The 16,730-nt window shown below is 50.4% G+C and overlaps 1 protein-coding gene across 1 annotated transcript in view; it reads left to right on the top strand.

Annotated features, from left to right (window-relative positions):
* Positions 1-3,978: 3,978 nt before the first annotated feature.
* The window catches only part of LOC144612340 (transcription factor 12-like), a 36,444-nt gene continuing 23,692 nt past the window's right edge, over positions 3,979-16,730 (top strand). Inside the window, exons 1-4 of the mRNA XM_078431916.1 lie at positions 3,979-4,018; positions 6,008-6,081; positions 8,157-8,228; positions 13,726-13,935. Of these exons, the coding sequence (XP_078288042.1) occupies positions 3,979-4,018; positions 6,008-6,081; positions 8,157-8,228; positions 13,726-13,935 (396 nt within the window). The remainder of the gene's footprint in view (positions 4,019-6,007; positions 6,082-8,156; positions 8,229-13,725; positions 13,936-16,730) is intronic.

The following is a 16,730-nucleotide window of genomic DNA, read 5'->3' as shown; positions in this document are numbered from 1 at the left end:
GCCCCTCTCTCTCTCTCTCCCTCTCATCCGTACGATCTCCTCCTCTCATGGATTTCTGTACTCCTCTACAAGACCCCCCCCCCCCCCTTCACCCTCCTGCGCCCCAAGGAACAGTCAACAGGCAATCGAAGTGAGACCCAGACACACACAAAGTGCTGGAGTAACTCAGCGGGTCGGGCAGCATCTGTGGAGGGAGGGAACGGGCGACGTTTATTCGGGTCGAGACCCTTGTCGGAGCCCCCCGACGAGCAGCGTGTTTGCTGTGGGGAGGGGAGACGCCTGTAATAGTTGTGTTGCCCCCTCTCCCCTCCCCTCCCCTCCCCTCCTCTCCCCTCCCCGCCCCTCCCCTGCCCTCCCCAGCCCTGGTGGGGTCTGTAGAGAGCAGCTGCTACCCTCTCTATCACAGACTGTCTTTGTTGATCGTCTCCCCCCCCTTGCCCTTTGTTGATGGGACCGAGACCGCTCTGATTTAGCTTCACGGCCAGAAACTCCTCGGGACTTTGTAGCCAAGGCCTCTTTGCACCTTTCTGTTTTGTTTCTGTCAAAGCCACGAGATGTGGAGAGGGAGGGAGGGAGGGAGGGAGGGAGGGAGAGGTAGAGGGAGAGACAGACAGGGAGAGGGAGAGGGAGAGGGAGAGGGAGAGGGAGAGGGAGAGGGAGAGGAGAGGGAGAGGGAGAGGGAGAGGGAGAGGGAGAGGGAGAGGGAGAGGGAGAGGGAGAGGGAGAGGGAGAGGGAGAGGGAGAGGGAGAGGGAGAGGGAGAGGGAGAGGGAGAGGGAGAGGGAGAGAGGAAGGGGGAGAGGCAGAGAGAGACAGAGGGGGAGGGAGGGAGGGAGAGAGGCAGATAGGGAGAGAGCGAGAGAGAGAGAGAGGAAGGGGGAGGGGGGGGGGAGAGAGACAGAGATGGAGGGAGAGGGAGAGAGAGATGGAGGGGTAGAGAGGGAGAGACAGGGAGAGGTAAAGAGAGAGAGGGTGGGAGATGGAGGGGGAGAGAGGGAGAGAGACAGACAGAGAGCGACAGAGATGGAGGGGGAGTGAGAGAGAGGGAGGAAGGGGGGAGGGAGAGAGACAGAGAGAGAGAGAGAGAGGTAGAGGGTAGGGTTGCCAACTGTCCCATATTCGGCTCGGACGGCGCTGTAGGCCCGGACACTGTGGGCCCGGACAGTGTAGGCCCGGACACTGTAGGCCCGGACAGTGTAGGCCCGGACACTGTAGGCCCGGACACTGTAGGCCCGGACAGTGTAGGCCCGGACACTGTAGGCCCGGACAGTGTAGGCCCGGACACTGTAGGCCCGGACAGTGTAGGCCCGGACACTGTAGGCCCGGACACTGTAGGCCCGGACAGTGTAGGCCCGGACAGTGTAGGCCCGGACAGTGTAGGCCCGGACAGTGTAGGCCCGGACAGTGTAGGCCCGGACAGTGTAGGCCCGGACAGTGTAGGCCCGGACACTGTAGGCCCGGACACTGTAGGCTCGGACAGTGTAGGCCCGGACAGTGTAGGCTCGGACACTGTAGGCCCGGACACTGTAGGCCCGGACAGTGTAAGCCCGGACAGTGTAGGCCCGGACACTCTAGGCCCGGACAGTGTAGGCCCAGACACAGTAGGCCCGGACTGTGTAGGCCCGGACACAGTAGGCCCGGACACAGTAGGCCCGGACAGTGTAGGCCTGGACAGTGTAGGCCCGGACGGTGTAGGCCTGGACACTGTAGGCCTGGATCCCATTCCTTCTCTCCCGAGATGCTGCCTGACCCGCTGAGTTACTCCAGCATTTTGTGTCTTCCTTCGATTTAAACCCGCCTCCCGGCCCGGGCGGCCGCCATTGGTGGAGCGGGAGCACGTGGCCGCTGGCTGGGTGAGGTCACGTGGGGCGTGGGGCGGTGACATCACCTTTTGTCCCTTATTTGGGGGCGAGGTAGTTGGCAACCGCAGGAAAGGTTGATGGAGAGAGAGAGAGAGAGAGAGAGAGAGAGAGAGAGAGAGAGAGAGAGAGAGAGAGAGAGAGAGAGAGAGAGAGAGAGAGAGAGAGAGAGAGAGAGAGAGGAGAGATAGATCAGCCATGGCAGAGTAGACTTGATGGGCCGAATGGCCTAATTCTTCTCCTATCACTTCAAACATTAAAACAGATCTTCCCTCTGCTTCTGGTTCATCTGGTGGTTCATGAAGGCCCAAACTCAGGGAGAGGGAAGGAAGGGGTGTGTGGCAGGGAACTGCAGATGCCGGTTTACACCGAAGATAAGACACAAAGTGCTGGAGTAACTCAGCGGGACAGGCAGCATCTCTGGAGAGAAGGAATGGGTGAAGTTTCCGGTTGAGACCCTTCCCCAGACTGAAGTCCTAGTCCAGACCTAGATATTAGGCGAGAGGGGGAAAGTTTAATGGAGATGTTTAGTTTAATTTAGTTTGGAGATACAGCGCGGAAACAGGCCCTTCGGCCCACCGGGTCCGCGCCGCCCAGCGATCCCCGCACACTAACACTATCCTACACACACACTAGGGACAATTTTTACACGCACACCGAGCCAATTAACCTACAAACCCGCACGTCTTTGGAGTGTGGGAGGAAACCGGAGCACCCGGAGAAAACCCACGCAGGTCACGGGGAGAGAACGTACAAACTCCGTACAGACGGCGCCCACGGTCGGGATGGAACCCGGGTCTCCGGCGCTGCATTCGCTGTAAGGCGGCAACTCTACCGCCGCGCCACCGTGCCCGCCCAGCTCCATTTATGGGGGAGCCCCACTTAGAGTCATAGAGTGACACGGCGTGGAAACAGGCCCTTCGGCCCAACTTGCCCACACCGGCCCAACATGTCAATAGACAATAAGTGCAGGAGGAGGCCATTCGGCCCTTCGAGCCAGCACCGCCATTCAATGTGATCATGGCTGATCATTCTCAATCAGTACTCCGCTATCCTTAAGAGCTCTATCTAGCTCTCTCTTGAATGCATTCAGAGAATTGGCCTCCACTGCCCTCTGAGGCAGAGAATTCCACAGATTCACAACTGAAAAAGTTTTTCCTCATCTCCGTTCTAAATGGCCGACCCCTTATTCTTAAACTGTGTGGCCCCTGGTTCTGGACTCCCCCAACATTGGGAACATGTTTCCTGCCTCTAACGTGTCCAACCCCTTAATAATCTTATACGTTTCGATAAGATCCCCTCTCATCCTTCTAAATTCCAGTGTATACAAGCCTAGTCGCTCCAGTCTTTCAACGTACGACAGTCCCGCCATTCCGGGAATTAACCTGGTGAACCTACGCTGCACGCCCCTCAATAGCAATTGTCTGTTGTCTAAGAGTAAGGCAGTAACACGGCTTCTATAAAAGTTATTCATTCAAAATTGGAAACTGGACATTTCTGGCTCATATCCACGATTGGTGAGGGTGACATAAACAGTTGGGACAAAAGGAACTGCAGATGCTGGTTCACAACAACAACAACAACAACAACAAAAAGACACAGAGTGCTGGAGTAACTCAGCAGGTCAGGCAGCATCTCTGGAGAACATGGAGAGGTGACCTTTCAGATTAACTGTAGTGGATTCGTTTATTAGTTTAGTTTAGAGATACAGCGCGGAAACAGGCCCTTCGGCCCACCGGGTCCGCGCCGACCAGCGATCCCCGCACACTAACACTATCCCACACACTCACTAGGGACGATTTTTACATTTGCCCAGCCATTTAACCTACAAACCTGCACGTCTTTGGAGTGTGGGAGGAAACCGAAGATCTCGGAGAAAACCCACGCAGGTCACGGGGAGAACGTACAAACTCTGCACGCCGGCCAACATGTCCCAGCTTTGGTCCATATCCATCCAAACCCGTCCTATTCATGTACCTGTCCAACTGTTTCTTAAACGTTGCGACAGTCCCAGCCTCAACTACCTCCTCCGGCAGCTCGTTCCATACACCCACCACCCTCTGTGTGGAAAAGTTACCCCTCAGGTTCCTATTAAATCTTTTCCCCTTCACCTTGAACCCATGTCCTCAGGTCAAGAGACTCATGAGAGGAATAAATCGGGTAGACGCACAGTCTCTTGCCCAGAGTGGGGGAATCGAGGACCAGAGGACATAGGTTCAAGATAGGGTTGCCAACTGTCCCGTATTAGCCGGGACATCCTGTATGTTGGGCTAAATTGGTTTGTCTCATACAGGACCACCTTTGTCCCGTATTAGGCCCGGAGGGCGTTATAGGCCTGGCACTGTAGGCCCGGACGCTGTAGGCCCGGACACTGTAGGCCCAGACGCTGTAGGCCCAGACACTGTAGGCCCAGACAATAGACAATAGGTGCAGGAGTAGGCCATTCGGCCCTTCGAGCCAGCAACGCCATTCAATGTGATCATGGCTGATCATTCTCAATCAGTACCCCGTTCCTGCCTTCTCCCCATACCCCCTGACTCCGCTATCCTTAAGAGCTCTATCTAACTCTCTCTTGAATGCATTCAGAGAATTGGCCTCCACTGCCTTCTGAGGCAGAGAATTACACAGATTCACAACTCTCTGACTGAAAAAGTTTTTCCTCATCTCCGTTCTAAATGGCCGACCCCTTATTCTTAAACTGTGTGTGGCCCCTGGTTCTGGACTCCCCCAACATTGGGAACATGTTTCCTGCCTCTAACGTGTCCAACCCCTTAATAATCTTATACGTTTCGATAAGATCTCCTCTCATCCTTCTAAATTCCAGACACTGTAGGCCCGGAAGCTGTAGGCCCAGACACTGTAGGCCCGGACAGTGTAGGCCCGGACAGTGTAGGCTAACGGAGTTCGGGGAGCGTGGCCGAATGTGTTCGTCTATCGGAGGTTGCTTGGCAACCCGCTTCCCGGCCCGGGCGGCCGCCATTGGTAGAGCGGGAGCACGTGGCCGCTGGCTGGGCGCGGGGCGGTGACGTCACCTTGTCCCTTATTTGGGAGTGAGGAAGTTGGCAACCCCTAGTTCAAGGTGAAGGGGAAAAGATTTAATAGGAATCTGAGGGGTAACTTTTTCACACAGAGGGTGGTGGGTGTATGGAACGAGCTGCCGGAGGAGGTAGTTGAGGCTGGGACTATCCCAACATTTAGGAAACAGTTAGACAGGTACATGGATAGGACGGGTTTGGAGGGATATGGGCAAGGTGGGACTAGTGTAGCTGGGACATTGTTGGTCGGTGTGGGCGAGTTGGGCCGAAGGGCCTGTTTCCACACTGTGTCGCTCTATGACTCTACCCAGTCTGAAGAAGGGTCTCGACCCGAAACGTCACCCATTCCTTCTCTCCTGAGATGCTGCCTGACCTGCTGAGTTACTCCAGCATTTTGTGAATAAATACCTATGACTCTACCCGATCTATTCCTCTCATGATTGTATGTTATGAAATATTGTTTTAGAAACATAGAAAATAGGTGCAGGAGGAGGCCATTCGGCCCTTCGAGCCTGTACGCACCGCCATTCAATGTGATCATGGCTGATCATCCAACTCAGTATCCCGTACCTGCCTTCTCTCCATACCCCGTGATCCCTTTAGCCACAAGGGCCACATCTAACTCCCTCTTAAATATAGTCAATGAACTGGCCTCAACTACCTTCTGTGGCAGAGAATTCCACAGATTCACCACTCTCTGTGTGAAAAAAAACTTTCTCATCTCGGTCCTAAAAGACTTCCCCCTTATCCTTAAACTGTGTGACCCCTTGTTCTGGACTTCCCCAACATATCGGGAACAATCTTCCTGCATCTAGCCTCTCCAACCCCTTAAGACCCTCCTCAGTCTTCTAAATTCCAGCGAGTACAAGCCGAGTCTATCCAGTCTTTCTTCATATGAAAGTCCTGCCATCCCAGGGATCAATCTGGTGAACCTTCTCTGCACTCCCTCTGTGGCAAGAATGTCTTTCCTCAGATTAGGAGACCAATACTCCAGGTGCGGTCCTCACCAAGGCCCTGTACAACTGCAGCAGAACTTCCCTGCTCCTATACTCAAACCCTCTTGCTATGAATGCTAATCCTCTTGCTATGAATGCTAATTGTCGTGTCTCCGTAGGTTCTGGTCAGTGGTCCAGACCTGGGGGTCAGGCAACTGCATCTCCTAATTACGAGAATACCCTGAACTCGCTGGTAAGTTTGACATAAGTCGCACGTAAGATGATCGGCGGTCGGATGGCCGTTACAATGACTGTGCTTGCTGTCTGTCTCGTAAGTCAAAGGAACAGAATGAAGCTTAAGGTGGACATTGAGGTGTCCTTGTACATCGGTCTCTGAACGTAAGCGTGCAGGTACAGCAGGCAGTGAAGAAAGCCAATGGCACGTTGGCCTTCATAACAAGAGGAGTCGAGTATAGGAGCAAGGAGGTCCTACTGCAGTTGTACAGGGCCCTGGTGAGACCGCACCTGGAGTACTGTGTGCAGATTTGCTCTCCAAATTTGAGGAAGGACATCCTTGCTATTGAGGCAGTGCAGCGTAGGTTCACCAGGTTAATCCCCGGGATGGCGGGACTGTCGCATGTTGAAAGAATGGATCGCAAAGAGTGGGGATAAATGGGTCCCTTTCAGAATGGCAGGCAGTAACTAGTGGGGTACCGCAAGGCTCGGTGCTGGGACCGCAGCTATTTACAATATACATCAATGACTTGGATGAAGGGATTAAAAGTACCATTAGCAAATTTGCAGATGATACAAAGCTGGGTGGCAGTGTGAACTGTGAGGAAGATGCTATGAGGTTGCAAGGTGACTTGGACAGGTTGTGTGAGTGGGCGGATGCATGGCAGATGCAGTTTAATGTGGATAAGTGTGAGGTTATCCACTTTGGTGGTAAGAATAGGAAGGCAGAGTATTATCTGAATGGTGTCAAGTTAGGAAAAGGGGACGTACAACGAGATCTGGGTGTCCTAGTGCATCAGTCACTGAAAGGAAGCATGCAGGTACAGCAGGCAGTGAAGAAAGCCAATGGAATGTTGGCCTTCATAACAAGAGGAGTTGAGTATAGGAGCAAAGAGGTCCTTCTGCAGTTGTACAGGGCCCTAGTGAGACCGCACCTGGAGTACTGTGTGCAGTTTTGGTCTCCTAATTTGAGGAAGGACATTCTTGCTATTGAGGGCGTGCAGCGTAGGTTCACCAGGTTAATTCCCGGAATGGCGGGGACTGTCGTACGTTGAAAGACTGGAGCGACTGGGCTTGTATACGCTGGAGTTTAGAAGGATGAGAGGGGATCTTATTGAAACGTGTAAGATTATTAAGGGATTGGACACGTTAGAGGCAGGAAACATGTTCCCGATGTTGGGCAAGTCCAGAACTATCCTATATTCTACTCAGGACAGTTTTTACATTTATCCAAAGCAAATTAACCTACAAACCCGCACGTCTTTGGAGTGTGGGAGGAAACCAGAGATAGACAATAGATAATAGACAATAGGTGCAGGAGGAGGCCATTCGGCCCTTCGAGCCTGTACGCACCGCCATTCAATGTGATCATGGCTGATCATTCTCAATCAGTACCCCGTTCCTGCCTTCTCCCCATACCCCCTGACTCCGCTATCCTTAAGAGCTCTATCCAGCTCTCTCTTGAATGCATTCATAGAATTGGCCTCCACTGCCTTCTGAGGCAGGGAATTCCACAGATTCACAACTCTCTGACTGAAAAAGATCTCGGAGAAAGCCCACGCAGGTCACGGGGAGAACGTGCAAACTCCGTACAGACAGACAGCGCCCGTAGTCAATAGACAATAGACAATAGGTGCAGGAGGAGGCCATTCGGCCCTTCGAGCCAGCACCGCCATTCAATGTGATCATGGCTGATCATTCTCAATCAATTAGTCGGGATGGAACCCGGGTCTCCGGCGCTGCATTCGCTGTAAGGCGGCAACTCTACTGCCACGCCACCGTGCGCCCAACCAGGCCCAAGCCAGTGTATATTTTGAAGGCGGAGATTGGCCGATTCTTGATTGGTACGGGGGGTTATGGGGAGAAGGCAGGAGAGTGGGGTTTTGGGACGGGGCGAGATGGTTCAGCCATGATTGAATGGCGCAGTAGACTTGATGGGCCGAATGGCCGAGTTCTGATTCCTTTGACTTACGGGCTTTTGAGCCAACTGTACAATTCCCGCTCATTTTCGATTGTCCTCGCTTGCTATATTTGCTTTGCATGGCTTGTTATTATTTCGCTAACATAATCTCCTCAACTCTTTGCATCCTTTAGAAAAACCCAGCTGAACGGCAACTAAAGGAACATTTACATGATGCGATCTCTGTGTTAATGGATGTATGCGAGGTAGAAGTGTTTTCTAATAGCATTATTCATATTTTCCACATTTTATCTCATATTTCGCTTGGGCAGCTTACAGCCCAGTGGTATGATTGTTTCGTTTAGACAACAAGACAACAGACAACAGGTGCAGGAGGAGGCCATTCGGCCCTTCGAGCCAGCACCGCCATTCACCGTGATCATGGCTGATCACTCTCAATCAGTACCCCCGTTCCTGCCTTCTCTCCATACCCCTGACTCCGCTATCCTTAAGAGCTCTATCTAGCTCTCTCTTGAATGCATTCAGAGAATTGGCCTCCACTGCCTTCTGAGGCAGAGAATTCCACAGATTCACAACACTGACTGAAAAAGTTTTTCCTCATTTCCGTTCTAAATGGCCGACCCCTTATTCTTAAACTGTGTGCGGCCCCTTGTTCTGGACTCCCCCAACATTGGGAACATGTTTCCTGCCTCTAACGTGTCCAACCCCTTAATAATCTTTTACGTTTCGATAAGATCTCCTCTCATCCTTCTAAATTCCAGTGTATACAAGCCTAGTCGTTCCAGTCTTTCAACGTATGTCAGTCCCGCCATTCCGGGAATTGACCTAGTAAACCTACGCTGCACGTCCTCAATAGCAAGAATATCCTTCCTCAAATTTGGAGACCAAAACTGCACACAGTACTCCAGGTGCGGTCTCACTAGGGCCCTGTACAACTGCACACAGTACTCCAGGTGCGGTCTCACCAGGGCCCGGTACAACTGTAGAAGGACCTCTTTGCTCCTATACTCAACTCCTCTTGTTATGAAGGCCAACATGCCATTGTCTTTCTTCACTGCCTGCTGTACCTGCATGCTTCCTTTCAGTGACCGATGCACCAGGACCCCCAGATCTCATTGTACGTCCCCTGTTCCTAACATCACCGTCACTTTGTTCGCCATTACCGTCCATATCTCTCGTTTTTCTCTTCCCCCCCCCCCCCCCCCCCCCCCTCCCGACTCTCAGTCCGAAGAAGGGTCTCGACCCGAAACGTCGCCCATTCCTTCTCTCCAGAGATGCTGCCCGTCCCGCTGAGTTACTCCAGGGCGTTTTGTGTCTAATGTCTTCGGTTTAAACCAGCTTCTGCAGTTCCTTCCTGCACAATTAACCTGCAAAACTGTGTGCAGTTTTGGTCTCCAAATTTGAGGAAGGATATTCTTGCTATTGAGGGCGTGCAGCGTAGATTCACCAGGTTAATTCCCGGAATGGCGGGACTGTCGTATGTTGAAAGACTGGAGCGGCTAGGCTTGTATACACTGGAATTTAGAAGGATGAGAGGAGATCTTATCGAAACGTATAAGATTATTAAGGGATTGGACACGTTAGAGGCAGGAAACATGTTCCCGATGTTGGGGGAGTCCAGAACCAGGGGCCACACAGTTTAAGAATAAGGGGTCGGCCATTTAGTACGGAGATGAGCAAAAACTCTTTCAGTCAGAGAGTTGTGAATCTGTGGAATTCTCTGTCTCAGAAGGCAGTGGAGGACAATTCTCTGAATGCATTCACGAGAGAGCTAGATAGAGCTCTTAAGGATAGCGGAGTCAGGGGGGTTATGGGGAGAAGGCAGGAACGGGGTACTGATTGAGAATGATCAGCCATGATCACATTGAATGGCGGTGCGTACAGGCTCGAAGGGCCGAATGGCCTCCTCCTGCACCTATTGTCTGTTGTCAAACCTGCCTGTCTTTGGAGTGCGGGAGGGGAACCGAAGATCTCGGAGGAAACCCACGCACGTCACGGGGGAGAACGTGCAAATTCCGCGCAGACAGCGCCCGTGGTCGGGATCGAACCCGGGTCTCCGGCGCTGTGAGGCAACAACAAGAGAGTCAAGAGTCAGGAGTGTTTTATTGTCGTGTGTCCCAGATAGAACAATGAAATTCGTACATGCAGCAACACAACAGAATATGTAAACATAGTGCACTGTGAACAATATGATAGACAAGTTTGTACGTTCTCCCCCGTGACCTGCGTGGGTTTTCTCCGAGATCTTCGGTTTCCTCCCACACTCCAAAGACGTACAGGCATGTAGGTTAATTGGCTGGGTAAATGTAAAAATTGTCCCTAGTGGGTGTAGGATAGTGTTAATGTACGGGGATCACTGGGCGGCACGGACTTGGTGGGCCGAAAAGGCCTGTTTCCGGCTGTAGATATATGATATGATATGATATGAAGAGAGAAACATCAGTCTGAAGAAGGGTCTCGACCCGAAACGTCACCCATTCCTTCTCTCCTGAGATGCTGCCTGACCTGCTGAGTTACTCCAGCACTTTGTGAGAAAAAAAATCACAAGTTCACACAATATATATATATATATATACACACACACACAATAAAGGGGAGGCCATTTAAAACTGAGGTGAGAAAAAACTTTTTCCACCCAGAGAGTTGTCTGGGTGGAAGGCTGGAGCGACTGGGCTTGTATACACTGGAATTTAGAAGGATGAGGGGGGATCTTATTGAAACATATAAGATAATTAGGGGATTGGACACATTAGAGGCAGGAAACATGTTCCCAATGTTGGGGGAGTCCAGAACAAGGGGCCACAGTTTAAGAATAAGGGGCAGGCCATTTAGAACGGAGATGAGGAAGAACTTTTTCAGTCAGAGAGTGGTGAAGGTGTGGAATTCTCCGCCTCAGAAGGCAGTGGAGGCCAGTTCGTTGGATGCTTTCAAGAGAGAGCTGGATAGAGCTCTTAAGGATAGCGGAGTGAGGGGGTATGGGGAGAAGGCAGGAACAGGGTACTGATTGAGAGTGATCAGCCATGATCGCATTGAATGGCGGTGCTGGCTCGAAGGGCTGAATGGCCTACTCCTGCACCTATTGTCTATTGTCTATTGTCTATTGAATGTGTGGAATTCTCTGCCACAGAGGGCAGTGGAGGCCGATTCACTGGATGGATTTAAGAGAGAGTTGGATAGAGCTCTAGGGGCTAGTGGAATCAAGGGGAGAAGGCAGGCACGGGTTACTGATTGTGGAAGATCAGCCACGATCACAATGAATGGCGGTGCGTGCTGGCTCGAAGGGCCAAATGGCCTCCTCCTGCACCTATTTTCTATGTACACACGCACACGCACACAAAAAGAAACAATAATAGTGCAATAATAACAATAATAATAATAGTGTATTGAAGTTCTGAGCTTATTTGGGGTTGTAGTGTTTAACAGCCTGATGGCAGTGGGGAACCTGGACCTGGACGTTAGAGTTTTCAGGCTCCTGTACCTTCTTCCCGATGGCAGGGGTGAGATGAGTGTGTGGCCAGGATAGTGTGGGTCTCTGGTGATGCTGGCGGCCCATTTTGAGTGCAAAATGGCCTCCTCCTGCACCTAGTTCCTAAGTTTCTCTGCCCACACCAAGCAGCTATTGATTACAATCGAGCCGTCCACAGTGTACAGGTACACGATAAGGGAATAACGTTTAGTGCTTGGTAAAGTCCGATTAAAGATAGTCCGAGGGTCTCCCATGAGGTGGATGGTAGTTCAGGACCCCTCTCTAGTTGGTGAGAGGACGGTTCAGTTGCCTGATAACAGCCGGGAAGAAACTGCCCATGAATCTGCCCACACTTCTGTACCTCTTGCCCCGATGGGAGAGGGGAGAAGAGTAGGGTTGCCAACTGTCCCGTATTAGCCGGGACATCCCGTATTTTGGGCTAAATTGGTTTGTCCCGTACGGGACCGCCCTTGTCCCATATTAGGCCCGGGGAGGCGCTGTAGGCCCGGACACTGTGGACCTGGACGCTGTAGGCCCGGACACTGTGGACCTGGACGCTGTAGGCCCGGACACTGTAGGCCCGGACACTATAGGCCCGGATACTGTAGGCCCGGACACTATAGGCCCGGACACTCTAGGCCCGGACACTGTAGGCCCGGACACTGTAGGCCCGAATGCTGTAGACCCCAGACACTGTAGGCCCGGATAGTGTAAGCCCGGACGCTGTAGGCCTGGACAGTGTAAGCCCGGACGCTGTAGGCCCGGACAGTGTAAGCCCGGACGCTGTAGGCCCGGACAGTGTAGGCCTGGACGCTGTAGGCCCGGACGCTGTAGGCCCGGACACTGTAGGCCCGGACACTATAGGCCCGGACACTCTAGGCCCGGACACTGTAGGCCCGGACACTGTAGGCCCGGACACTGTAGGCCCAGACAGTGTAGGCCCCGGACACTGTAGGTGCGGACGCTGTAGGCCCCGACACTGTAGGCCCGGATACTGTAGGCCCGGACACTGTAGGCCCGGACAGTGTAGGCCCCGGACAGTGTAGGCCCAGACACTGTAGGCCCGGATGCTGTAGACCCAGACACTAGGCCCGGACAGTGTAAGCCCGGACACTGTAGGCCTGGACAGTGTAGGCCCAGACACTGTAGACCCGGACAGTGTAGGCCCAGACGCCATTGGTGGAGCGGGAGCACGTGGCCGCTGGCTGGGCAAGGTCACGCAGGGCGCGGGGCGGTGATGTCACCTTTTGTCCCTTATTTGGGAGTGAGGAAGTTGGCAACCGCTAGAGAAGAGGGAGTGACCGGGGGTGAGACTGGTCCGTGGATTATGCTGCTGGCCTTGCCGAGGCAGCGCGAGGTTTTAGATGGAGTCGCTATCCTGTTGCTAATAGTGGAAGCTTGCTGGGCGCTATTATACGCTGTAGGCCCAGACACTGTAGGCCCAGACAATAGACAATAGGTGCAGGAGGAGGCCATTCGCCCTTCGAGCCAGCACCTCCATTCAATGTGATCACGGCTGATCATTCTCAATCAGTACCCCGTTCCTGCCTTCTCCCCTTACCCCCTGACTCCGCTATTCTTATGCCAGTTACTCCGGCATTTTGCGTCTACCTGCCATTTTAAGATTATAGCATTGTCAGCCGTCCGTTGTCAGAGTGAGGACAAACGCAAATTGGAGGAACAGCACCTCATATTTCGCTTGGGCAGCTTACACCCCAGCGGTACGAACATTGACTTCTCCAACTTCAAGTAACCCTTGCTTTTTCCCCTCTCCCTCCATCCCTCCCCCCACCCAAGTCGTTACCAGCTTCAAAGTCGTCTTGTTGAGTCTCATTGTCGGTAACTAATTTTCACCTAGCCCACAGCTAACGATGGCCCGTTTCCTTTATCTCTGTGTTACTTTGATACACAGAGAGTGGTTTTTTTCACACAGAGAGTGGTGAATCTGTGGAATTCTCTGCCGCAGAAGGTAGTTGAGGCCAGTTCATTGGCTATATTTAAGAGGGAGTTAGATGTGGCCCTTGTGGCTAAAGGAATCAGGGGGTACGGAGAGAAGGCAGGTACGGGATACTGAGTTGGATGATCAGCCATGATCATATTGAATGGCGGTGCGTACAGGCTCGAAGGGCCAAATGGCCTACTCCTGCACCTATTTTCTATGTTTCGATGTTTCTATGATTAAATGGTGGAGTGGACTGGATGGGCCGAATGGCCTGATTCTGCTCCTACCCCTTACAGCTTCCTGCGCTGATCTGTCTTCTCGCTGGTTCTTGCAGCAGAGCCGAATGGAGGACCGCCTGGACCGGTTGGACGACGCCATCCACATCCTACGAAACCACGCGGTGGGGCCCTCGTCCAGCTTGCCCAGCAGTCACGGGGACCTGCACGGGCTCCTGGGGCCAGCGGGCCACGGCAGCCTGATCGCGGCCTTGGGCTCAGGCTACAGCTCGCCCAACCTGGGACCTTCCCCTCGTTCAGCGTCAATGGTGAGTCAAGATGGCCGACTGTGGCAAGGTCACGAACTGCAGATGTTATTATTACTGTATTTGTTTGTTTGATGTTTCTTATATTATAAGTCTCGTGAATACACACACACACACACATATATATATATATATACATACATACATACTTATACACATACATATACATATATATATGTACACACACACACACACACATATATATATACATACAGACATACTTATACATACATATATATATATACATACATACATACATACTTATACACACATACATATACATATATATATACACACACACACACATATATATATATATATACATACATACATACTTATACACACATACATATACATATACATATATATATGTACACACACACACACGTATACACACACACACACACACATATATTTTTTTATACCCACATACGTATACATATATATATGTACACAGATGCGTATACACGCGCATATATGTATATATTTATACCCACATACTTATACATATATATATGTACACACATGCGTATACACACACACATACATATATATATATATATTTATACCCACGTATACATATATATATATGTGTGCACAGATGTGTATACATGCGCATATATGTACATATTTATACCCACATACTTACACATATATATATGTACACACATGCATATACACACACATGTATATATACACACACTTATACGTATATATATGTACACACATGCATATACACACACATGTATATATATACACACATACTTATACACATATATATGTACACACATGCATATACACACACATGTGTATATATATACACACATACTTATACACATATATATGTACACACACACGTGTATATACACACATACATATACATATTTCTACACACATATATATGTACACACGTATACATACACGCACATACATACATGAATACACATATTTCTACACACATATACATATATATATATATATATATTTACACACACATATGTACACATCTATATGTACACACACGTATATATCTGTTTGTGTTTGTAGTATATATATATATAGACTGAAGAACCAGATTCCAGAGATGTTGCGTGACCTGCTGAGTTACTCCAGCACTCTGTGTCGATGGTCGTTTAGTTTGTTTACATTGCTTTATATTAGTTGTGTTTAGTTTAAGTTAGTTTAGTTAAGGTTAGTTCACTTTTGATTTGTTTAGTTGTGTTTAGTTTAGGTTAGATTAGTTTAGTTTGCTTTAGTTAAGTACACTTCAGTTTCCTTCTGTTTAGATTAGTTAAGTTCACTTTAGTTTCGTTGTGGTTAGTGTAGATTAGTTGTGTTTAGATCACTATATTTTAGTTTAGTTTAGGTAATTTTAGTTCACTTTAGTTTAGTTAACTTTGGTTAAGTACACTTTAGTTTAGTTCTGGTTAGTTTAGTTTAGTTAAGTTATCTTTACCTCAGTTTAGTTTACTGGAGTACTGTGTGCAGTTTTGGTCTCCAAATTTGAGGAAGGACATTCTTGCTATTGAGGGCGTGCAGCGTAGGTTCACCAGGTTAATTCCCGGAATGGCGGGACTGTCACATATGTTGAAAGACTGGAGCGACTAGGCTTGTATACACTGGAGTAAGGAAGGATGAGAGGGGATCTTATCGAAACGTATAAGATTATTAAGGGGTTGGACACGTTAGAGGCAGGAAACATGTTCCCAATGTTGGGGGAGTCCAGAACCAGGGGCCACACAGTTTAAGAATAAGGGTTAGGCCATTTAGAACTGAGATGAGGAAAAACTTTTTCAGTCAGAGAGTTGTGAATCTGTGGAATTCTCTGCCTCAGAAGGCAGTGGAGGCCAATTCTCTGAATGCATTCAAGAGAGAGCTAGATAGAGCTCTTAAGGATAGCGGAGTCAGGGGGTATGGGGAGAAGGCAGGAACCGGGTACTGATTGAGAATGATCAGCCATGATCACATTGAATGGCGGTGCTGGCTCGAAGGGCCGAATGGCCTCCTCCTGCACCTATTGTCTATTGTCACATGCACGGGTCAACTGGAATTTTATTGAGTTTAGTTTAGAGATACAGCGCGGAAACAGGCCCTTCAGCCCATCGAGTCCTCGCCGACCAGCGATCCCCGCACACGTAACACGAGGGAGTTTAGAAGGATGAGAGGGGGATCTTATAGAGACGTATAAAATTATAAAAGGACTGGACAAGCTAAATGCAGGAAAAATGTTCCCAATGTTGGGGGAGTCCAGAACCAGGGGCCGCACACACACAGTCTAAGAATAAAGGGGAGGCCATTTAAAACTGAGGTGAGAAGTAACTTTTTCACCCAGAGAGTTGTGAATGTGTGGGATTCTCTGCCACAGAGGGCAGTGGAGGCCGATTCACTGGATGGATTTAAAAGAGAGTTAGAGAGAGCTCTAGAAACATAGAAAGTAGGTGCATGAAGGAGGCCATTCGGCCCTTCGAGCCTGTACGCACCGCCATTCATTGTGATCACGGCTGATCGTCCACAATCAGTAACCCGTGCCTGCCTTCTCCCCATATCCCTTGATTCCGCTAGCCCCTAGAGCTCTATCTAACTCTCTCTTAAATCCATCCAGTGAATCGGCCTCCACTGCCCTCTGTGGCAGAGAATCCCACACATTCACAACTCTCTGGGTGCACTCCAAAGACGTACAGGTTTGTAGGTTAATTGACTGGGTAAAATGTAATCATTGTCCCTAGTGTGTGTGGGATAGTGTTAGTGTGCGGGGATCGCTGGGCGGCACGGACCCGGTGGGCCGAAGGGCCTGTTTC

The sequence above is a fragment of the Rhinoraja longicauda genome, chromosome 44 (assembly GCF_053455715.1).
Source record: "Rhinoraja longicauda isolate Sanriku21f chromosome 44, sRhiLon1.1, whole genome shotgun sequence".
Taxonomy (NCBI): domain Eukaryota; kingdom Metazoa; phylum Chordata; class Chondrichthyes; order Rajiformes; family Arhynchobatidae; genus Rhinoraja; species Rhinoraja longicauda.
Note: the sequence above shows the minus strand (reverse complement) of the source record. Positions and strands in the feature narration are given on the sequence as shown.